Genomic DNA, 25,150 nt, shown 5'->3' on the forward strand with positions numbered 1-25,150 from the left:
ATGGCTACTTAGTACACACCCCAAAATCGATGTGGCAGCACCCGACTGGACTCCATCGATCAGGGTGATTGAGCCACGATCGACTGACTGGTAATGATCAAGGGCGCAAAATCATATAATCATAGAAACCCTACAGCGCAGAAAGAGGCCATTCTGCCCACCGAGTCTGCACCGACCACAATCCCACCCAGGCCCTACCCCCATATCCCTACATATTTACCCACTAATCCCTCTAACCTATGCATCTCAGGACACTAAGGGCAATTTTAGCATGGCCAGTCAACCTAACCCGCACATCTTTGGACTGTGGGAGGAAACCCATGCAAACACGGGGAGAATGTGCAAACTCCACACAGACAGTGACCCAAGCCGGGAATCGAACCCCGGGTCCCTGGCACTGAGGCAGCAGTGCTAACCACTGTAGTCAACAAGGATGTTGCTGAAGAGGGGATTTTAAAAAAAAGAGGCTGATAGTACATAAAATGGATTCACTGGTGAATCTGGAATCATAGGCATAGATGTAGGCTGAGATTCTGTAAGTGAACCTTCCTCTTCCACTCCCACAGCAGAGTCAACTGGTGAACCTTGAACCTCAGGAACAACTTCCTGGTGAATGTCCACAGCAGCATTATCCTCTGCCATGTTATCAATAATGGTTGTTGATTCCAAAACCGTTTCTGATACCAGGTCATGCCGCAATGGAATATGGTTTTGGTATCTGCGAACAACTCTTCCGTTTCACAGTCTCACGACCCAAGATACTGGACCACTTTAGTTTAAAGTTATTCCTAGTAACCACCTTTGCTTACTGCCAAAATTCCTGATGTAAACCTGATCATCCAGTTTGAGCTGCCTTTCAGTGTGGTCGTGTCCCTACTTCTCCGGTCTCCTGCTCACTTTTGCTCCGAGATCCAGATGAAACTTCAGCCTTCTACCAAACAACAATTCTGCCGGAATTCAGAGCCCGGGTTGTGGATTGTGGCGTGATACGATACTGGAATAAAAATCTGGAGAGCTTTGTTCCCAAAATATCAATCCCTCCTTCAGAGTTTGAACAGCTCACTCCAAACAATTTGAAGCCTGGTGAAACGGTGCAGTACGTATATGGCACATACCATTCTTTTGTAAGAATTCTTGAAATAACTCACTTGTAAACATAGTGCCGTTATCTGAAACAAGCGAATCTAGTAGACCAAAAATTTCACGGAGCTTCTCAATTGTCACAGAAGCTGCATTACTCATGTGCTCCCAACTATTTTGAATGTGCATCCACAACAACCAAAAACATGTGATTCATGAAAGGTTCTACAAAGTCCAAATGAAGTTTGTACCACTGCCGATGCAGCCACTCGACCCCCCCACCTCCCCCCAGTGTACATCCATCCTGCACACTACTTCACAAAATAGTTGGCCATCCCTGCAGAGATCTCTTCACTTGAGACCTGACAGGATCGCTATCTGTCCACTGCTTAATCTGCTTAGCACTCACTGGAGATTGGGCAAGTCTCTAGCAAGAAAATCGTCTCAGGAGGATGCAATACCTTGGACGACAAATCTGATAAAGGGAGACGGCTGAACATGTCCACATTTGCATGGTCTTCCCCTGCTCTGTACACAATATTGTGCTGATATTTGATTTACTATTGTCACATGTATTAGCATACAGTGAAAAGTATTGTTTCTTGCACGCTATACAGACAAAGCATACCATACATAGGGAAGGAAACGAGACAGTGCAGAATGCAGTGTTAGTCTTAGCTAGGGTATAGTGAAAGATCAGCTTAATGCAAGGTAAGTTCATTCAAAAGTCTGACAGCAGCAGGGAAGAAGCTGTTCTTGAGTCGGTTGGTACGTGGCCTCAGGCTTTTGTATCTTTTTCCCAATGGAAGAAGGTGGAAGAGAGAATGTCCGGGGTGCGTGGGGTCCTTGATTATGCTGGCTGCTTTTCCGAGGCAGTAGGAAGCATGGACAGTGTCAATGGATGGGAGGCTGGATGGACTGGACTTCATTCACGACCCTTTGTCGTTTCTTGCAGTCTTGGTCAGAGCAGGGACCATACCAAGCTGTGATACAACCAGAAAGAATGCTTTCCATGGTACATCTGTAAAAGTTGGTGAGACTTGTAGCAGATATGCCAACTTTCCTTAGTCTCCTGAGAAAGTGGAGGCATTGGTGGGCTTTCTTAACTATAGTGTTGGCATGGAGAGATCAGGAAAGGTTGTTAGTGATCCAGACACTGAGAAACTTGAAGCTCTCGACCATTTCTGCTTCATCCCTATTGATGTAGATAGGGGCATGCCTTCCACTACGCTTCCTGAAGTCAATGATAAGCTGACAACGTAAGCACCTAGTACTGTATTCTTGCTGAGGCCATGGAAAGAATACATTTTGACTCTCTGAAAAGTCTCATCAACAGCTTGCAGTCAGTACAAATAGTGAATGAATGACCATAAGAGGTACTGATGGAATCTTTTCACCTCAAAAACAATAGCTAGGTCCTCTTTGTCCAACTGTGACAATTTCAGCCTATGGCAGCATCCAAGATACAAAACTGATGGGTTTTTCAGAAGTGACCTCCATTAGATGAGAAGGTATCGCCCTCACACTGTAGGGTGAGGCATCACATGACAGAATAAGTTCCCTATCTGGATCAAAATGGACTCAGTAAGAGTTTTAACAATGCCAGGTTAAAGTCCAACAAGTTTATTTGGTAGCAAATACCATTTAGCTTTCGGAGTGCTGCTCCGGGATGTTGGATTTATGTCACATTATCAGTAACCCCCACAGCTGGCCTCCTGGACTTGCAGGCTGCCCTGTCTGGAGATAATACACATCTCTTTAACCTGTGCTTAATGCTCCCTCCACCCACATTGTCTGTATCTTTAAGATCTGGCTGGTTGTAGGGATTCGCATTCTAATCAGTATTCTGTAACTTGATTTTTGTCTCTCTGTGCCCTGTTTGAGAGCAGATTTCCACTCCATCTGACGAAGGAGCAGCGCTCCGAAAGCTAATGGTATTTGCTACCAAATAAACCTGTTGGACTTTAACCTGGTGTTGTTAAAACTCTTACTGTGTTCACCCCTGTCCAACGCCGGCATCTCCACATCAAAATGGACTAGCAGATTAGCCAATTGCAGCAGTGCTTTCACATCTTTGAAAGCCTTCTTCTGTATGGATTCCCATTTCCATTTCTTTTTGTGCAGAAGTAGGTACAGGGGGACCAACACCAGGCCCGACTGGCAAAACCGAAGCCCAAAAATGACCTGAACTCTGACACATTCCTGGGCCCCAGCACTTCCTTAATGGCTCTAATTTCCCCCTCCATGGGAGATGAGCCTGTACAGTGACTCTGTGGCCTAGATACTCTACACTTTGGGAATGGAAAATGCAATTGCTTCTCTTCAGACGCAGTCCCACCTCTGAAAACCTTCCTAAAACTTGATCCAAATTGCTGAGATGCTCCTCCTCAGTCTTTCCCGTAATTAAGACGTCATCCAGGTAGACTGCAACCTGAGGAATGCCTTGCAACAAGTTGCCCATCATCCTTTGAAAGATCACCAGACTGGAGGATATACCCAAAACCAAACAATTGTACTTGAACAACCCTTAATATGTGCTGATAGTCACATACGGCTTTGAAACTTCCTCTAGCAAGAGTTGTTGATAGAGCTCGTGTCCAGTTTGGAAAACATCTTGCTTCCCTCCAGAGTTGAAAACAAATCTTCCACCCGAGGTTATGGATAAGCATCTACCCTGGAAGCCTGGTTAATGGTGAGCCTGTAGTCACCACATATATGTACTGTACCATCATTTTTTAAAGGAGAGGAACAATTTGAGATGCCCAAATAGAAAACTGAATAGGCTCAGTGATTCCAAACCTTTGCAGCCGTTCCAACTCCACCTCCACTTTCCTTCTCATGGAATATGGCACTGTTCTGAGCTTGAAAATGCTAGTAGCCGCCAGAGGATCTATATACAACTCCACAGCAGTGCCACGCAATGTACTCAGCTCATCCTTGAACATGTCCGGATACTTCTTAACAACATCCTTGGTCACTTTTATTTGATCTCGCCCCATTTTACTGAGCCAGTTGTGCCCCAAAAAACCCGGCCCCTTCCCTTTGACCACAAGGAGGTATGCCCTTGCTTATTGTATGCAATATGGACTTCCAATGCTCCAAGCAATGGAACAGACTCTCAAGTGTATATCCAGAGTTTGATTTTTGCTGGAGTAAGAGCTGGTGCTAGGTTAGATTCCCACGTCGACTTGTAGGTCACTTTACTAATTACGGATGCAGAGGATCCTATGTCTACCTCCATCTTTATTTCCATCCACCACCAGTGTGGTTTAGCTCACGCCTCATTCACATTAACCATGTTGTTAGTATGTTCCTCTGCCCGCTCCAAGCTTTCTATGTGGTGCGTAGCTGCATAAAGCTTCCTCAAATTTAAATTTTCTTGCTCAGCCTTTGCCTTCGCATCCCTGCATTTCTTCCCTAAATGCCTCTTATTGCATCGGTAACAAACCATGTCTATAAACTTTAAATGATTGGCATGGTGTGGCCCTTCACACCTAAAACACTATTACTTTCACCTTTCTGCACTTGGTCCAGTGCTCCTGCCTGGGCACCACCATTAGCCATCTGAATATTTTTAACATTGCTGGCAGCCATTTCCATGCCCTGAGAATTTTCTAAAGCCTTCTTATAGCTCAGTGTGACTTCCCCCAACAACCGAAGCTGAATGGTGTCCTCGTTAATGCTGCAGACCAGCCTATCTCTGATTTTGGAGCAGTGTTAGAAGATATGCTCACAGTGTTCTGAAAGCTGGCATAATGATGTCAAAGTTAGCTACAGATTGACCTGCTTTTTGAAAATGGCTATGAAATTTCAATCTTTCTACAATTACCAAGGGCTTCAGATTCTGGTGATTCTGGACCACAGCAACTAAATCTGCAAATAAAATCTCCCGATTTCTTCAACGTACAGGTCTTCGCCCCACATACACACACGAGGAGAATCAAGTGCTGCTTCACCTCATCTTCTATTTGCTAAAAAGAGATGCTGCACCCTCTCCACATATTCAGCCATCCTTGATTCTCTCATCAAGCTTGCTCCAAACATAGCCATGGTGCTGCTAACTTGACATTCTGTTGAATAAATTCACGATGTAAAGTAGCTACTCACTGTATGCAACCTCATGTTACCACGCTGAACATCGAAAAACTCTTGCTTTTCTTGACATTTTTTCCTCATAGCCAACATAATGTGATAACTTGAGACCACAAGTAAGGTAGTTGAATACATTGTTTAAAGAATGATAGTCTTTATATAAATAAAGTAGTTTAACAGTACCTCAGCAGAACAGTCATAACTATGAAAACAGGAGCACCAGCTTGCTGACTGAAAAAACCCCCCAAAACCCATACATGCTCAGAACCCTCAACAGACGCCAGTAAAACAATTACATAGGAGAAAGGCTTAGAGCACTGCACTCAAGAGGACTCTAACACTTCCTAAATCCCTGCCCCCACTTCCAAAACTCCATGTTTGAATCTTTCCAGTCGTGCTTATTCCCCTGTCAAAACATCAGTACAGCCCTGACCAGGATAACAAATGATATTAACTGTGGCCATGCTGTCCTAACCCACCTCTTCACCGGTTTCTTCAGAAGGAACTCTTCAAAATGCAGCTAACAACAAAACTTACTCCAACTTATAAAATCAAAGAAAGGGTTTAATAAAGAGACATTACTCCAAACTTGGTGCCTCGTCCTGGGTCACTCCAAGCTACCCACAATTCTACATAGTTCCTTATTTATAGTGAATCAGTTGGTCAGCTGACTATTACATCACTGTGATTGTTACCATGTTTTACTGGGTCAGCTGACCCTTACATCTTGTTCCCATTATATCCAATACAAATTTGTCACTGGTTACATTCTAACATTCACTACAATTCATCACATCATCTTTCTTCAACATTTCTCTTCCCTTGTCTAGGTAAGTGAAACTGCCCAAAACTGGTCCCATTCATAGCAACAGAATCTCCTGCAATGGCTTCTCATCCCACTCAATTATCTCCATGAATCTATCCTCCTCTTCCTTACCTACATGTTGGCCCTAGGTATCATCTAGAGACAGGCAATCAAGTTCCACATGTATATTAATGATATCCAACTCTCCCTCTTCACCAATTCCACTGACCTCTCCATAGCCTCTTATCAGCTAGTTGGTCCTCCATTGGAGGAGGTGGTATTATTTTGAGTTAACTAACCCAAGTGGAAATCCAGTGAAAGGTCAGTTTGCCAACCCAGTGCAGGATCCAGTGAGGGGCAGTGCATTAACCTAGTTCGGGATTTGGTGAAACTAGTGTCCTAACACAGTGCAGAATCCAGTGAGATAGTGGTGTGCTAACCCATTGCTGGATCTCGTGATAGCACATTAACCCAGCAATGATCTCATCGTTACTCATTTCTGCTTCCATATGATACAAATAAAAGAGTTGAAGAATTTTAGTTTCTCATAATATACACAAGAGAATCACTGGAATATTTGCTTTACTCCCACATACCATTTGGCTCAGCATTGATGGTTCCTTTGATGTAATTTGCCCCAAGCACTGGCTGCTTGATCTCACAGCCCTTCATCAGGTAAAATGGCATTGTGAAGGATTTCAGTGCCTCTTTGCTATCTTTTGCCACAAATACTACCTGCAAAGTACAGAAACAGGACAGCAAGGTGGCATTGGGCATAATAAGCACAAACAAATGCATCCAGGTATTCCTGTACAGGCTTGTCACTGCTGGGCTGGGTTGTTTCACTGAATGTTTGTCACAACTGGGGTCACATTAAACAGCATGGTACATACTGGTGGGCATAGTTCTGGTAGTTACAGGTCTGTCACTAAGTATAACATATGTAGTTAAGAAACCAGTTTCAAAGCAAGAGGAGACTGTAATGCCATTAATCTAGACTGGATCTGAAACCTGGTACATGAAGTAAAAGATATTTTTCTATTCTAACTTGTACACTGGTAGGTGGTGGTGACAGCTAGTTATAAATATGAAAATAAAAAGCCTGTGTGTTTATTAACTATACAAATCAATGTGAGCATCACACCTTCCACATCTGTGAAACACATAGCAATGTTACTTACTTGGTATGGCTTCAGGTAAACAGTTCCCTTTGTTGAACCTTTGAAAGCCTCCAACATGTTGTCCACATCACTGAATGACAGCTCTACATGATCATAAAACATCAGCAAGCTGCAAGCACAAAAACAAGGATGTAACATCATATTTCGATAGGTGCACCTACATGTTAGACTACCCTGTCATTGGACAGTACAGTAAGAAGTCTCACAATACCAGGTTAAAGTCCAACAGGTTTATTTGGTAGCAAATGCAGATGGTATTTGCTACCAAATAAACCTGTTGGACTTTAACCTGGTGTTGTGAGACTTCTTACTGTGCTTACCCCAGTCCAACGCCGGCATCTCCACATTGGACAGTAATCAGGAATGATTGAGTGGGCATCGATATTAAATGGGAGATTTGAGGTAGAGCGAAAATGTCAATAATGAAGTAGATTAGACGGTTAAAGGAAAGGGATATGAGAAGTGGCCTGGCACATCCCCCGCTCTACCACTGTCAGCAGGTGGTGGAATTTGGATTCAATAAATTAAACCATTGTCGTAGTAAAAGCCCATCTGGTTCACTATGCTCTTTAGAGGTGGAAATCTGCTGTCCTTCACATGTACCAGACCTGTTATGCCAGACTCACAGCAATGTGGTTGACTCTTAAAAGCCCTTTGACATGGCCTAGCAAATGGTGCAAAATTCATATGCACCATTAAAAAGTCTCAATGGAATGAAACCAGACAGACCACCTGGAATCGACAATGGCAAACTAAGTCCTGTCGACCCTGCAAAGTCCCACTTACTGACATCTGGGAACTTGTGCCAAAATTGGGAGAGTGAACATTTGCTTTTCAGACTAGAGGGAAGTATATCAATAATCTTGGGTTAGGTACACATGGAAATGATTTCAAAATCTGCAGATGGCACAAAACTGAAATGTAAAGGAGAGGATGGTAACATACTTTAGGACAATGCAGACAGACATGTGAAGTGGACAGGCACATCAACAATTAATCTTAATCCAGAGAAATGTGAAGTGGCACATTTTGGTGCACAAAAAAAACAGGAAAGACAATATAAACTAAATGGTACACTTGAGAGGTGTACAGAGGAACAGAGATTCATGGGGTGTGTACACACAAGTCTTGAAAATGAAAAAACGAAGTTAGGACAGTTGATAAAAAGCAGATATAATCCTTGACTTTATAAATAGAGGCAGAGTGCTAAAGCACTGAAGTTACTAAACCTTTATAAATCACTGGTTAGATCTCAACAGAAGCACTGTAATGTATTCTGGGCACCACACTTTATAGGAAGGGTGTCAATGCCTCAGTGTGAAAAACAGATCTACTAGAATGGTATCAGAGATACAGGACTTCAGTAAGGCAGAGAAACTAGCAAAACTGGGATTGCTCTCCTTAGAGCAGATAATGACAGGGGATCTGATAGAGGTATTCAAAAGAAAATATTACATTTATATTACACCTTTCATGACCTCAGGACATCCCATAACATTTTACAAAAGTGAAGTACTGTTGAAGTATAATCACTGTTGCATTCAGGAAAGAGCAGCTTAGTTAGACACAACAAGCTCCCACAAATAGCAAGGTGATAATGACCAGTGATATTGATTGAGGATAAATGCTGGCTAGGCACCAGGTAGAACACTGCTGCTTTTCTTCAAACCCATACCAATATGATATTTTATGTCCTCTTGAGAGAGCAGATGTGGGCTCAATTTAATATCTACCCAAAAGACAGCACCTGTGGCAACACAGCACTCCCACAGTACTACTTTGGAGCCTCAGCATGGATTTTGTGCTCAAGTCTCTGGAGTGGGACTTGAACACAACTCTCTAACTCAAAAGACAAGACTAATACCAGCTGAACCATAACTGACACTCAATGAAGGGTTATAATAGTCACAGAAAATTTACAAAGATGCCATTCAGCCCATTATGGTCAATGAAGAGCTACCTAGCCTAATCCCACCTTCACGCACTCGGTGTGTATCTCTACAGGTCACAGATCTTCACATAGATATCCAAGTAGAACATAGAACAGTACAGCACAGAACAGGCCCTTCGGCCCACGATGTTGTGCCGAGCTTTATCTGAAACCAAGATCAAGCTATCCCACTCCCTATCATCCTGGTGTGCTCCATGTGCCTATCCAATAACCGCTTAAATGTTCCTAAAATGTCTGACTCCACTATCACTGCAGGCAGTCCATTCCACACCCCAACCACTCTCTGCGTAAAGAACCTACCTCTGATATCCTTCCTATATCTCCCACCATGAACCCTATAGTTATGCCCCCTTGTAATAGCTCCATCCACCCGAGGAAATAGTCTTTGAACGTTCACTCTACCTATCCCCTTCATCATTTTATAAACCTCTATTAAGTCTCCCCTCAGCCTCCTCCGCTCCAGAGAGAACAGCCCTAGCTCCCTCAACCTTTCCTCATAAGACCTACCCTCCAAACCAGGCAGCATCCTGGTAAATCTCCTCTGCACTCTTTCCAGCGCTTCCACATCCTTCTTATAGTGAGGTGACCAGAACTGCACACAATATTCCAGATGTGGTCTCACCAAGGTCCTGTACAGTTGCAGCATAACCCCACGGCTCTTAAACTCCAAACCCCTGTTAATAAAAGCTAACACACTATAGGCCTTCTTCACAGCTCTATCCACTTGAGTGGCAACCTTTAGAGATCTGTGGATATAGACCCCAAGATCTCTCTGTTCCTCCACAGTCTTCAGAACCCTACCTTTGACCCTGTAATCCACATTTAAATTAGTCCTACCAAAATGAATCACCTCACATTTATCAGGGTTAAACTCCATTTGCCATTTTTCAGCCCAGCTTTGCATCCTATCTATGTCTCTTTGCAGCCTACAACAGCCCTCCACCTCATCCACTACTCCACCAATCTTGGTGTCATCAGCAAATTTACTGATCCACCCTTCAGCCCCCTCCTCTAAGTCATTAATAAAAATCACAAAGAGCAGAGGACCAAGCACTGATCCCTGTGGCACTCCGCTAGCAACCTGCCTCCAATCCGAAAATTTTCCATCCACCACCACCCTCTGTCTTCGATCAGACAGCCAGTTATCTATCCAATCGGCCAACTTTCCCTCTATCCCACACCTCCTCACTTTCATCATAAGCCGACCATGGGGGACCTTATGAAACGCCTTACTAAAATCCATGTATATGACATCAACTGCCCTACCTTCATCAACACACTTAGTTACCTCCTCAAAATATTCTATCAAATTTGTGAGGCACGACTTGCCCTTCACGAATCTGTGCTGACGATCCCGGATTAATCCGCATCTTTCTAAATGGTCGTAAATCCCATCCCTAAGGACCTTTTCCATCAATTTACCAACCATCGAAGTGAGACTAACCGGTCTATAATTACCAGGGTCATTCCTATTCCCTTTCTTAAGCAGAGGAACAACATTCGCCATTCTCCAGTCCTCTGGCACCATCCCCGTGGACAGCGAGGACCCAAAGATCAAAGCCAAAGGCTCTGCAATCTCATCCCTTGCCTCCCAAAGAATCCTAGGATATATTTCATCAGGCCCAGGGGACATATCGACCTTCAGTTTATTCAAAACTGCCAGGACATCCTCCCTCCGAACATCTATCTCCTCCAGCCTATTAGCCTGTAACACCTTCTCTTCCTCAAAAACATGGCCCCTCTCCTTGGTGAACACTGAAGAGAAGTATTCATTCATCACCTCGCCTATCTCTACTGACTCCATATACAAGTTCCCACTACTGTCCTTGACCGGCCCTAACCTCACCCTGGTCATTCTTTTATTCCTCACATAAGAGTAAAAAGCCTTGGGGTTTTCCTTGATCCGACCCGCCAAGGACTTCTCATGTCCCCTCCTAGCTCTCCTAAGCCCCTTTTTCAGCTCGTTCCTTGCTAACTTGTAACCCTCAATCGAGCCATCTGAACCTTGTTTCCTCATCCCTACATAAGATTCCCTCTTCCTTTTCACAAGACATTCCACCTCTTTCGTGAACCATGGTTCCCTCACTCGGCCATTTCCTCCCTGCCTGACAGGGACATACCTATCAAGGACACCCAGTATTTGTTCCTTGAAAAAGTTCCACTTTTCATTGGTGCCTTTCCCTAACAGTTTCTGTTCCCAACTAAGTACTTTTTTAAAAAAGACATCCAAGTACTTTTTTAAAAACAACAAGAGTGTCTCATCTACTAAGCTTTCAAGCAGTGAGTTCCAGGTCTCTACCATCCGCTGAGTGATTAAATGTTTCCTCATCTCTCCTCCAATCCGTCTACTAATTACTTTAAATGTATAGACTGGTTTTTGACCTGTTGGCTAAGGTAAATAGGTTGTCCCTCTTTACTGTAGACCTCTCCATTTTATATACCTCAAGTATGTCACCCCTCAGTCTCCTCTGCTCCAAGGATATACAATCTTTCATCATAGCCAAAATTTTCCAGTGTTGATAACATCCTCATAAATTTCCTCAACACCCTCGCCATTGCAATCACATTCTGCCTGTAACGTGGTGACCAGATCTGTATGCGGTATTCAAGCTCTGGTCTATCTAATATCATATACGGTTGTGGCATAATCTCCCTTGTGTTATATTCAATGACTCGGCTTATAAAGGCAAACTACCATATGCCTTCTTAACCACATCATCAACCAGTCCTGCTACCTTCAGGGATTTGTGATACATACTCCAAGGTCCCTTTGTTCCTCCACTCCTGCATATCCTGAGGCATCGTTTCCACTGGCAAGAGGATCGGTAACCAGCAGGATTTATTTTGTTTAAACACAACTAGCTGTCATGATCTGGAATGCAATGCCCAACAGGGCAAAGGAAATTGATTCAATAATAAGTTTCAAAAAGGAACTAGATAAATACTTGAAGGGAGAGTATTGCCAGTGATGGAGAGTGGGACTAGCCAGATTTTCTTCAAAGAGCTGGCAGGAACCCAAAGGGCAGAATGGCCTCCTTCTTTACTGTATTTCAACATTGCAAAATAGAATCAACAATAATTAGTAAAACTACAATACGTCACTAATGTAAATAGTATTAATAGTAAATCATTAATATAATAGATGTCAGTAATATAATGTAATAGAGGCAAATCCCCAGCCGGGCCTAGTTGAGTGGCTTCAGCCTGGGCCTGACTTCCCTCTCCCCTCCGCCTGGATACCTCTGATTCCCAGGCTCCCCCGGCCTGTTGATCGCCATCACCGCGCCGGACTGAGGGAAAGAAACGTCTGGAACAGGAGCGACAGCCACACACCCGGCCCCGCCCCCTTTTACAGAGACACACCCACTGGTCCAGCTTCTTAAAGGGACACTCACTACCCCAGACCCTCAACAGGGCTGCTCACATGTGGGACCACAACCTCTGGGTGAGAATGTTGCGAGTGTATAAAAGGCCTGAGGGGCTCAACGCAATGTTTACACCTCCAGGATAAGCATCAAGAGGTACCGGGCTTATACAAAATCAAAATAATGCAAATGCTGGAAATCCGAAATCAAACAGGTCAGGCAACATCAGTGGAGAGAGAAATTTCAAGTTGATGATCTTTCTGAGCATTTCTAGTACATTCTGCTTCGAGTTGAAAAAACACTTATCTGCTTTACATGATGCGCTTACTAAAAAAAGTAGTGAATACAAAAGGAACACTTTTCAGTTCAGTTATCCAGTGTCCTCATCAAATACTCCTGGGGCAGGGAGGCACAGAAACTGCTTACAGATTAAAGCTACATCACCCCATGAAGCCTCGATGGAACACCTTGCCTCTAAGTACCAGTGGGACATATCCCTGCTCCCACAATAGTCATCTTGCAGTTTTTCTGAGTATTATTGCCAATTTGACACCATGGTCCAAGAACCAGGATGTGTGGCCACCAAAAACATTCACTAGATCCTATAAAACACCTACCTAGACGCTGCAGGTCTTGGAGCAGCTCTTTTCAGGATGATCCAAGGCTGCAATAATTTCAGAACTAGGATCTGCACACCCTTCTGCCCTCAAAGATATATAGTCTTTATTATTGGATGTTGCTGCCATTTATTGCCCATCAATAGTTGTCCTGAGAAGTTACCATATTGCTAGTAAAACTGATTGGTCTTCTACGCCAGTTCAGAGTCATCCATTTTAGTATAGAGACTGAAGTTACATATAGTCAAGAGCAGGTAAGGACAGCAGGCTACCTTCCCTGAAGGATACAAAACCAGTTTAGTTTTCTTTTTAGGACAGTCACTTCAAGCCCACCTTTGCTGCCAACCCATTTGAACCTAAATGATAATTCTCAAAATGCTATGCTGAAATTTGAACTCACACTCAGTAGATTACTGAGCCACTGGATTACTAGTATATATTACTGGGCACTATTATTTGCTCTTCATTGAATGGGCAAATTTCTCAGTCTTTTTGGTTCCTTCCCCGCACGGGCTGGTTTAGTGAAGTGGAAACTAACCAAACACACCCCACAATCATTTAGCAAGAAAACTAGAGAATGATTTGTATTTGTCGCATTGTTTACAGGGATGGCACAATTGCAGAGTGGTTAGCACTGCTGCCTCACAGCATGATGTGGAGATGCCGGCGTTGGACTGGGGTAAACACAGTAAGAAGTTTAACAACACCAGGTTAAAGTCCAACAGGTTTATTTGGTAGCAAAAGCCACACAAGCTTTCAGAGCTCCAAGAAGAAGGTCCTGAAGAAGGGGCTTGGAGCTCCGAAAGCTTGTGTGGCTTTTGCTACCAAATAAACCTGTTGGACTTTAACCTGGTGTTGTTAAACTTCTTACTGGCCTCACAGCACCACAGACCCAGGCTTGATTCTGGCCTTGGGTGACTGTCTGTGTGGAGTTGGCATGTTCTCCCTGTGTCTGCGTGGGTTTCCTCCAGGTGCTCCGGTTTCCTCCCACAGTCCAAAGATGGATTAGCCATGGTAAATGTGCAGGGATAGGGCAGGGGGGGTTTGGGCCTGGGTAGGCTGCTCTTTTGGAGAGTTGGTTCGGACTTGCTGGGCTGATTGGTTTCCTTCTGGACTGTAGTGATTCTATGGTGCGTTCTCATCAAGAGAATGTCTGAATGAAGGGGAAAACAACCTTATATTATTAGACCAGTTATTAATGGGAAACATCTTTTCAAATGTTCTAACAAAGCCTTCCCCTGTGCTTCAAGGGGCTGAACAGCAAGATCCCAAGGTTCAATCTACAACTTCTCCAGTGTGAGCTGATCTTAGTTAATGTGATAATATAGATATTTACAAAATCTCTCTTCCCACCATCTGAGGAGTCAGCAGATAACACAATCCTGCCAATATTGCCCACCCTGCAACCAATTAACACTCCAACATGCGTTGATGAGCTGAAGGCCAAACTTCTGCCCCTGACTTGGGAGGACATCCCATCTCTGGAGAGCTACCAGCCAATTTGGCTGGTCAGCTCTCTAGTGCCCGCAGCGCTGGAAGCCAGGACTGGGACAGCAAGCAGTCCCCAGAGTCTGAGTGCCAGGAGTCCAGCATCAGGTTACATTTTGTACATCTGCAGAAGCCAAACCATTTGAGTGGGATCCCAACGTTAAAGGAAGCTTTTATGGAGTCGCACCACCCTTGCATTCTGCAACTGCCAATCTTGTAGGGCTGACTTACTGATATCAGATGGGTAAGTAATCAAGTGTTGTACGGTATCTCCGCTTTGCAGTAATTTGGCTTTTTAAGCACAAGCAATCAGGGGAAATCTTTGATCAATAGAATACCTTTGCAACTTCAGGATGTCCAAAAGTACTTTACAGCCAATTAAACACTTTTTGAAATGGGATGTTGTTAATGTGGGAAATGTGGCAGCCAAGCTCCTTCGGACAGTAATTAGATAAAGATCAGATCATTTTTTAAAAGTATTTTTTAAACGGTGGCTGCTTCTCAGTGCCAGCACACAGGATAATTTCCCAATGGGTAATATTTTGCTTCATTTAGGTTGAGTGAAGAAGTTGCTGGTTGCACAGCTTCTGGTAACACACCATGAGCGGGAGATCACAGAGCACTCACTCGACACTGGACTTTGTTTTATTTTCCAAGAGATAGTTACATTTGTAGAGAGCACAGGCTGGAGCAGCAGTTACAGTTCACTGATGGGCTTGTGCAGCCAGAAGGGATACTTCTCCTTGTCCAGTTTGGTTTCGGGGAACTCATCATTCAGATCCTCAATGGTCATCTGGTCAAATGGAACCATGTTGTTAAGTTTGGCCAGCTGGAAAACAGGAAATGAGCAGAAGTTAATGTGCAAGCTACAGCACACTGGTAACCAGATGGTACAGATCTGCCCTCTAGGAATCTACACCCACTTTCTCCTTTCAGATCCGGAAAATGCAAACCCTTCCCTTTTTTGTCCATTAGTCCTGGGTTCTGGTCATGCTTCGAAGTACAATATACATCAGATGGTGTCAGAGATGGCATAAGGATTGAAACATGCAGCACAGAAGACCCATCCTGTGCACAATGGTTGATAAAATGACATCCAGCCTAATCCCATTCTTCAGTTCTTGTCGTCGGTCCTGTAGGTTATGGCATCGAAAGTGCATATTCAGTACTTTTTAAATTCAATGGGGGTTTCTGCCTCTCCCACCCTTTCAGGTATTGAGTTCCAGACCCTCACTAACTTCTGGGTGAAAATATTTCACATCAACGCCCCTCTAATCCTTCTACCAATTATCTTAAATCTATGCCCTTGGTTATTGACCTCTCAGCTAAGAGAAACAGGACTTCCTTTCCACTCAATCTTGGCACCTCATTATTTTATATTTTCCAATTAAAACACCCCTCAACTTTCTCTGCTCCAAAGAAAACTTTCCTCATAGCTTAAATTCTACATTCCTGGCATCATCCTTGTAAGTTTTCTTTGTACCTTCTCTAGTGCAATCATATATTTCCTGTGATGCAGTGACCAGAACTGTGAGCAGTACTCCAGCTGCGGTCTACCTAGCATTCCAAGTCTAGCATAACTCCTTGTTCTCCATGGCTAATAAAGGAACCTCTCCCATGTACTGTCTTGCCCAATTCATTGACCTGTCCTGCTACCTGGGGAGCTGTAGAGGAGCACTTCAAGATTTAGGTATCCTGTTTCCAACCGCGCCCTCTGCCCTGTCCATCCCAGCTCTCACCCTTGTATGAAAGCATACAAAAGGTTCAGAGAGCTTGGCAAAGATAGGGATCTAGATGAGTATACGGCTTGTAGGAAGGGACTAAAGAAGGAAATTAGGAGAGCCAGATGGGGTCACGAGAAGGTTTTGGCAGGTAGGATTAAGGAAAACCCTAAGGCATTCTATAAATATGTGAAGAGTAAAAAGGATGAGACGCGAAAGAAATAGGGCCTATAAAAGGTGAAGGCGGGAAAGTCTGTACGGAACCAGTAGAAATGGCAGAGGTGCTTAATGAGTATTTTGCCTCGGTTTTCACAGAGGAGAAGGACCTGGGTGGATGTACTGCGGGCTTGCGGTGGACTGAAAAGATTGAGTATGTGGATTTTAACAAAGAGGTTGTGCTGGAATCTTTGAATGGCATCAAGATAGATAAGTTGCCGGGTCCGGATGTGATGTACCCCAGGTTACTGTGGGAGGCGAGGGAAGAGATTGCAGAGCCTCTGGCAATGATCTTTGCGTCGTCGATGGAGACGGGAGAGGTGCCGGAGGATTGCGGATGTGGTTCCTATTTTCAAGAAGGGGAATAGGGATAGCCCAGGAAATTACCGACCGGTGAGTCTAACCTCAGTGGTTGGTAAGCTGATGGAGAAGATCCTGAGGGACAAGATTTATGAGCATTTAGAGAGGTTTAGTATGCTCAACAATACTCAGCATGGCTTTGTCAAAGGCAGATCGTGCCTTACGAGCCTGGTGGAGTTCTTTGAAAATGTGACTAAACAAATTGACGAAGGGAAAGCGGTAGATGTGGTTTATATGGATTTTAGCAAGGCGTTCGATAAGGTCCCCCATGCAAGGCTTCTAGAAAAATGAGAGGGCATGGGATCCAAGGTGCTGCTGCCCTGTGGATCCAGAACTGGCTTGCCCAAAGGAGGCAGAGAGTGGGTATAGATGGGTCTTTTTCTAAATGGAGGTCGGTCACCAGTGGTGTGCCCCAGGGATCTGTTCTGGGACCCTTGCTGTTTATCATTTTCATAAATGACCTGGATGAGGAAGTGGAGGGATGGGTTGGTAAGTTTGCCGACGACACGAAGGTTGGTGGGGTTGTGGATAGTCTGGAGGGATGTCAGAAGTTACAGAGGGACATAGATAGGATGCAAGACTGGGCGGAGAAGTGGCAGATGGACTTCAACCCAGATAAATGCGTAGTGGTCCATTTTGGCAGGTCAAATGGGATGAAGGAGTACAATATAAAGGGAAAGACTCTTAGCACTGTAGAGGATCAGAAGGACCTTGGGGTCCAGGTCCATAGGACTCTAAAATCGGCCCCGCAGGTGGAGGAGGTGGTTAAGAAGGTGTATGGTGTGCTGGCCTTTATCAATCGAGGGATTGAGTTTAGGAGTCCAGCGATAATGATGCAGCTATATAAGACCCTCGTCAGACCCCACTTGGAGTACTGTGCTCAGTTCTGGTCGCCTCATTACAGGAAGGATGTGGAAAAGATTGAAAGGGTGCAGAGGAGATTTACAAGGATGTTGCCTGGATTGAGTGGCATGCCTTATGAGGATAGGCTGAGGGAGCTCTGTCTTTTCTCCTTGGAGAGACGTAGGATGAGAGGAGACCTAATAGAGGTGTATAAGATGTTGAGAGGCATAGATCGGGTGGACTCTCAGAGGCTTTTTCCCAGGGTGGAAATGGCTGCTACGAGAGGACACAGGTTTAAGATGCTGGGGAGTAAGTACAGGGGAAATGTAAGGGGGAAGTTTTTCACACAGAGGGTGGTGGGCGAGTGGAATCGGCTGCCGTCAGTGGTGGTGGAGGCAAACTCAATAGGGTCTTTTAAGAGACTCTTGGATGAGTACATGGGACTTAATAGGATGGAGGGTTATAGGTAGGCCTAAAAGGTAGGGATATGTTCGGCACAACTTGTGGGGCCAAAGGGCCTGTTTTGTGCTGTAGTTTTTCTATGTTTCTATGCTTGACAGGGCCTGCCAGGCTGGCCCCAGCAAAACCCTGGGCTAAACTTGTTCCAGGCTTATAGAATCCCTATTGTGCAGAAGGAGCCCATGCAGCCCATCGAGCCTGCACTGACAACAAAGCAAACCCAGGCATTATCCCTGTAACCCCAAGTATTTATCCTGCTAGTTCCCCTGACACTAGGGGCAATTTAGCATGGCCAATCAACCTAACCTGCACATCTTTGGAGTGTGGGAGAAAACCCATACAGACACGAGGAGAGCACGCAAACTCCATCATCTTCAGGGGAATCAATGTCGCACCAGCAGTGGCCTCTGCTCCTGGCAACAATGCTAGGACAAAAGCGCTGCCAACCATTTGATTAGCCAGCAGTTCACGAAGGTGGGACTTACTCTCTGATGGGGGCAGAAGTCCTAGCCCAAGCCAATTACAGGCCCAACAGTCATTAAAGGTTGCAGAGCTAGCTGGCCAAGTGCAGGCAGGCTCACCTCTGACTTTTGTGCTGGGAGATTGCGACCTTGCCTGTGTAAAATTCAGCTGCTTGGAACCAGGAATACAGTCATTCCTGCCCTTCTTTCGGACATGTTGGCCTTAGCAGTGATGTCCACTTCCCATGAAAGAATAAAAAGTAATAGCTACGATATAATTTTTCCAAGAGTCTATCTGTACCCTTAGCTTAACTGCCTTATTCACGAGATTCCTTCCTTTGAAGTATACATCACTAATCACGGAACAACTCTTTTGTTGTCTATTTTCTAACCATCATTTTCGCAACCTTCTATACTCTGCCATATCTCCAGCTTTTCATTAGCTCCTTCTGAATGTGCTTAGGTTCACACTCTCTTGCCAAGCTACTTCTGAGCACAGAACTCACCACAGCATAGTACTGGGAGTAATCTAGAGATTTTAATCTTTGAAATCCTACTTTATAATTTATTTCCCAACTTTCTAAAACTGCCTCATCCCTATTTTTACCTATGTTATTAGTACTGATAAGGACCATAGCCTTTGGCTGTTCACCCTCCCGCTCAGAATACTCTTCAGCTGCTCAGTGACATCCTTGACCCTGGCAAAAGGGAGGCAACACAACATCCTGGATTCACATCTGCAGCTGTGAAAATGCCCATCTGCTCCCCTAACTATTGAATCTCCCAACACTACTGCTTTCCAGACCTTCCTCCCCCACCCTGAACAGAAACCATTGCCCTTTCCAGCACCCAGAACTGAATACGGGTTCAAGAATAAGATTTCTCTCTTTAACTGCACACCCTTAAGTTGTGGGGTGATCATCTCTAGAAATGGACTAGCCACGTAGCTCTCAGCTCAAGCTTCTCCAGTCGAGATTCCCTGCCCGAGAGGTGTCCTGGAGTTCCCACATGGAACACGATGAGCATTCCACGAGGCTGAGGTGCCCTCCCATGTCTCTACTTTTTAATCTAGTTAAATTTAAAAGAAATAACCTGAACATTTATTGTGTGCTACTCACCACTCACTACCTTCTCCTGTGATCTCATCGCTTTATCTTTTCTTAAACGTACTTCCTGATGCTCGCACTCCCTGCAGGCTCTTCAATTGAGGCCTGTTCCCAGTGTCTTGCTTTTAATCCTCTCTGGCTGCTCTGCCCGCAGTGCAGGTTGATGTTCCAGGCTCGCCGATTGGATTTCACTCTGATGGTTAAACATCAGACCATTCAAACATGGTCAAATTCTCCCAGGGGGTCAGTGCTAAAGCCAGCATGGTGTCCGAAAGACCGGAAGAGTGAAGGTTTGATTGGTGGGATATGCTGGGTTTGTGGGTCTCAGAAGGTAGAAATTTGCATTCACAATCCAGGTCCAGGCAAAGGAGACAAACAAAAGCCGAGTTTCATGCCACTGAGTGACCCCTGCTGGAAAGCTTATAAATGCCAAGTGAGGACAATATCTGATGCTGCAGTAAAGCTCCCACAACTTAGTAGCCAACTGCACTCACTGAAGAATGGTTATACCCATAATATGTTAGCAAACAACCTGTGCTGGTGGGATGTGGGCCCCAGTTAAGGTCAGTACAAGAGGAATTCGTGCTCAAGGGATCCATAAGTACACACTTAGAACACAGAACATAGAACAGTACAGCACAGAACAGGCCCTTCGGCCCACGATGTTGTGCCGAGCTTTATATGAAACCAAGATCAAGCTATCCCACTCCCTATCATACTGGTGTGCTCCATGTGCCTATCCAATAACCGCTTAAATGTTCCTAAAGTGTCTGACTCCACTATCACTGCAGGCAGTCCATTCCACACCCCAACCACTCTCTGCGTAAAGAACCTACCTCTGATATCCTTCCTATATCTCCCACCACGAACGCTATAGTTATGCCCCCTTGTAATAGCTCCATCTACCCGAGGAAATAGTCTTTGAACGTTCACTCTATCTATCCCCTTCATTATTTTATAAACCTCTATTACGTCTCCCCTCAGCATCCTCCACTCCAGAGAGAACAGCCCTAGCTCCCTCAACCTTTCCTCATAAGACCTACCCTCCAAACCAGGCAGCATCCTGGTAAATCTCCTCTGCACTCTTTCCAGTGCTTCCACATCCTTCTTATAGTGAGGTGACCAGAACTGCACACAATATTCCAAATGTGGTCTCACCAAGGTCCTGTACAGTTGCAGCATAATCCCACGGCTCTTAACCTCCAACCCCCTGTTAATAAAAGCTAACACACTACAGGCCTTCTTCACAGCTCTATCCACTTGAGTGGCAACCTTTAGAGATCTGTGGATATGGACCCCAAGATCTCTCTGTTCCTCCACAGTCTTCAGAACCCTACCTTTGACCCTGTAATCCACGTTTAAATTAGTCCTACCAAAATGAATCACCTTACATTTATCAGGGTTAAACTCCATTTGCCATTTTTCAGCCCAGCTTTGCATCCTATCTATGTCTCTTTGCAGCCTACAACAGCCCTCCACCTCATCCACTACTCCACCAATCTTGGTGTCATCAGCAAATTTACTGATCCACCCTTCAGCCCCCTCCTCTAAGTCATTAATAAAAATCACAAAGAGCAGAGGACCAAGCACTGATCCCTGTGGCACTCCGCTAGCAACCTGCCTCCAATCTGAAAATTTTCCATCCACCACCACCACCACCAGTTACCTATCCAATTGGCCAACTTTCCCTCTATCCCACACCTCCTCACTTTCATCATAAGCCAACCATGGGGGACCTTATCAAACGCCTTACTAAAATCCATGTATATGACATCAACTGCTCTACCTTCATCAACACACTTAGTTACCTAGTCAAAAAATTCAATCAAATTTGTGAGGCACGACTTGCCCTTCACGAATCCGTGCTGACTATCCCGGATTAATCCGCATCTTTCTAAATGGTCGTAAATCCCATCTCTAAGGACCTTTTCCATCAATTTACCAACCACCGAAGTAAGACTAACCGGTCTATAATTACCAGGGTCATTTCTATTCCCTTTCTTAAACTTAGGTCAGAGTTCTCCATTTTCGAGATTAAGGAGGCAGCTCCAGCAGCACCTTCATGCTGGCCTGAATGGCAGGATCCCATGCTAGATTCTCACTAATTGAAACCTAATTAATTAGGTCAGCTGGCAGGCTCGCAGCTGATCCGTCCTTAGCTGGTAGGTTTGAGTGCCCCAGCACCATATTTAAACATCAGTCCAGCACACTCATCACTCTCTCCAGCACACCTGTTTTCATCAGATTATGCAGTTCGTCAGCATCCCAGAAGAAAAAGACGAGTAGCCTCAAAAGGAAGACAGCCCCAGCTTTCACCACCAGAGCCCTCAAGGCTCTATTCTCTCTCCACAGATACCGTCAGACCTGCTGTGTTTTTCCAACATTTTCTGTTTTTGTTACAGATTCCAGCATCTGCAGCAATTTGCCTTTATTTAACGAGGACGACTCCCCTGCTCTTCCATGAAATAATGCCAGGCCATTATATACACCATTTGAGGGGGCAGACGGTGTCTCAGTTTAACTTCTCATCTGAAAGACAGAACCTTTGACAGTGCAACACTCCCTCAGTGCTGCACTGGAGTGTCAGCCTGGATTATGTGTTGGGATCTGTGGAGTTGGGCTGCAGCCCACAACCTCCTGACTCAGAGGCAAGAAAGTTGCCCAGGGAGCCACAACCAACACTGTGTAAAGGGCAGTCCATTGCCACGGTTTGTCTCACTGAGCATCTGGACTGATAGCTCTCCCAACACCAAGGGCCAACAGCTTTGAGAAATACAGGAGCAAAATATAAAGAAAGGAGGAAAAAAACATGAAGAGTGAGTGAGGCCAGGACTAAGGGGCCATGAGGACCAGAACTGAAACCTTCAGGGTGAGTGAGTGAAGTCCTACCCCGTGACGCTGTCCATAACATCAGCTGTCCAAATTCAATGGCTCCTCCATTGGTGAAGGTAAGTCTAAATGTTGCAGAGCCTTCCCATCCTCCTGTGGAAGAGAAAGGGAGTTAGACTGGAGTGGAAAACCAGAAATTCTAAAAAGCCAGTCTGATTTCCTCAGACTAAGTTCTAAGCCTTTATGAACATTTACATCCACCCCTCTATCTGCCCACACCTCTGGCCAAAAATGAAGCAAATCTAAGGGTTGGAAAGGCCCAACAAACTTGGCAATATTTCAGAGTCATCTCACTATATCTCTTATCCCCATCCACCCACCCTCCTTCACGTCCCACATCCCTCAGTCTCGAACTCACATAGCCACCTTCTCTGCCAGTTCGAAGCCTGGGGATTTCCCATCCCCAGTAGGCGGGTAGGCAATTAGGTTCATTAAGAGCCTTGATAAAGGTACATTTAGGAGGCCAACTGGTATTTTCCAGTCAACCTCCAGTTTCTCCACTGCAACTGGTGAAAGGTCAACTGCCTATAAGCAGGTGCTATGAGTAGGCCAAGGGGCTAGTGCTCCTGGCAGGTGTGTAGACCCTGTCTGACTGGGGGTGTACCCAAAGCCTGCTCTGTAGACGTGCTCCCTCCGCCACCACAGTAGTGGCCTGGCTGCTTTCTGTGTTTTTTCATTAAATCTTTTTTAAAATCTCAGAGGATACTCTCCTGTTGAGGTGCCCTCTCAGTTACTTACCCTGTACCACATCCAGGTGCTCCTCTGAAGCTGGAAAGCCCTTCATTGGTCCTCCAGTTGGGAGCCTTAGTTGGGCAGTGAACCAGTCTTCATGGCACATGGTTACCCATATGAAAATCTTAACTTTAATTAGGTTCCTCCCCAGAGGAGAGTTCAGAACTGAGAAAATCCCCAGCTCATTTTTCCCGCATCTGCCCCAGAAAATCTACGATCCCACCCAAGTCATTCTCCTGGTACGCCTCCAGCTTCACTCCCTTAGGTCCAAGAGGTGCAGAGGAGAATAAGGCCCAGTAGTATTTGTCTAGAAGGTGGCTAAACATAATGTAAATTGCATATTAATTATGTTTAATTGTATGCTGTTGGTGGGCATTAACTAGATATTCACTTCAGCCCCCTTTACAGACAGGTACAATGCTCAAACTCATGCTGAGGACAGCTGAGCTCAAGGGACAGCTGGATTCACCGCAAGAATATGGTGGCTGAATGGTTTCTGAAACACTGATTTCAGAATAGAAACTGGGTGGTCACCTGTAAGGCTTGGAAGAGGTAGGCATTGAAGGAATCCCTTGGAGGTGTAGCATTTTCAACTCAATATTCAACGTTAAATACCATTGAGGGTGATGACACCTTGCAGGAGTCTGGCAGCACGAGACAGTTGACTGCACTGGGAACACTTCAAAATATCAGAATGCGGTAATAATTGGGGATCTGATAGTCAGGGGGAAGAAGCCATTCTGCTATCATTAACATGGGTCCCAAGTGATATACTGCTTCCCTGCATCAGGGTAATGGATACCATGGAGAGGGTGCAGAACATTCTGCAGGGAAAAAAAGAAGAGCCAGAAGTCATGAACTATGGTGGAACCAAGAACAAAGAGGGAGAGGGTTGAGTTCAAGAAGGAAATTAAAAGCAGAACCTCTTAGGTTATCACCCAATAAAGCAACTCTGTCATCAGCTGTTGATCATCACTCATTTCTGCTTCTACTTATGGTAACCCATGCAGGAGGACCACTGGAACATTCTCTTTACTCCCACATACCATTTGGCTCGGCTTCAATGGTTCCTTTGATGTAATTTGCCATAAGTTTTCGTTGTTTGATCTCACAGCTCTTCATCAGGGAAAATGGCATTGTGAAGGATTTCAGTGTCTTTCTGTGATCTTTTGACACAAAGACTACCTGCAAAGCACAAGAACTGGAAAAAAATCATGGCATACAATACGTTATGTCATCCAGTTGTATCTGTTCATTCCTCTCACTGCTGGAGGCGGGATCATCTTAACATCTTAGTTTGCAGACGACACAAAGATAAGTGGAAAAGTGAATCGTGTGGAGGACGGAGAAGATCTGCAGAGAGATTTGGACAGGCTGAGTGAGTGGGCGAGGATATGGCAAATGGAGTATAACGTTGAGAAATGCGAGGTTATACACTTTGGAGGAAATAATAACAAATGGGATTACTATCTCAATGGAAACAAATTAAAACATGCTACCGTGCAAAGGGACCTGGGGGTCCTTGTGCATGAGACGCAAAAGCCCAGTCTGCAGGTACAACAGGTGATCAAGAAGGCAAATGGGATGTTGGCCTATATTGCGAGGGGGATAGAATATAAAAGCAGGGATGTCTTGATGCACCTGTACAGGGCATTGGTGAGGCCGCAGCTGGAATACTGTGTGCAGTATTGGTCCCCTTATATGAGGAAGGATATATTGGCATTGGAGGGAGTGCAGAGAAGGTTCACCAGGTTGATACCGGAGATGAGGGGTTTGGATTATGA

General features: G+C 44.8%; 2 protein-coding genes across 4 annotated transcripts in view; both read right to left on the reverse strand.

The window, feature by feature from the left end:
- Positions 1 to 12,444, reverse strand: part of LOC144501492 (WW domain-binding protein 2-like) — a 35,229-nt gene extending 22,785 nt beyond the window's left edge. Inside the window, exons 1-4 of one of the 2 annotated variants that reach the window (XM_078225280.1) lie at positions 12,350 to 12,392; positions 11,868 to 11,981; positions 7,159 to 7,267; positions 6,574 to 6,712 (exon numbers count right to left, since the gene is read on the reverse strand). In XM_078225280.1, the coding sequence (XP_078081406.1) occupies positions 6,574 to 6,712; positions 7,159 to 7,267; positions 11,868 to 11,911 (292 nt within the window). In that variant the 5' untranslated portion in view covers positions 11,912 to 11,981; positions 12,350 to 12,392. Of the gene's footprint in view, positions 1 to 6,573; positions 6,713 to 7,158; positions 7,268 to 11,867; positions 11,982 to 12,349 lie in introns of both variants that reach the window. The other variant, XM_078225281.1, reaches the window with a different exon arrangement.
- Positions 12,445 to 15,208: 2,764 nt separating this feature from the next.
- LOC144501495 (WW domain-binding protein 2-like) overlaps positions 15,209 to 25,150 on the reverse strand; it is a 34,406-nt gene continuing 24,464 nt past the window's right edge. Inside the window, exons 4-6 of one of the 2 annotated variants that reach the window (XM_078225284.1) lie at positions 24,413 to 24,551; positions 22,635 to 22,727; positions 15,209 to 15,408 (exon numbers count right to left, since the gene is read on the reverse strand). In XM_078225284.1, coding sequence (XP_078081410.1) covers positions 15,395 to 15,408; positions 22,635 to 22,727; positions 24,413 to 24,551 — 246 coding nt within the window. In that variant the 3' untranslated portion in view covers positions 15,209 to 15,394. The remainder of the gene's footprint in view (positions 15,409 to 22,634; positions 22,728 to 24,412; positions 24,552 to 25,150) is intronic. The other variant, XM_078225285.1, reaches the window with a different exon arrangement.

The sequence above is a fragment of the Mustelus asterias genome, chromosome 12 (assembly GCF_964213995.1).
Source record: "Mustelus asterias chromosome 12, sMusAst1.hap1.1, whole genome shotgun sequence".
Taxonomy (NCBI): domain Eukaryota; kingdom Metazoa; phylum Chordata; class Chondrichthyes; order Carcharhiniformes; family Triakidae; genus Mustelus; species Mustelus asterias.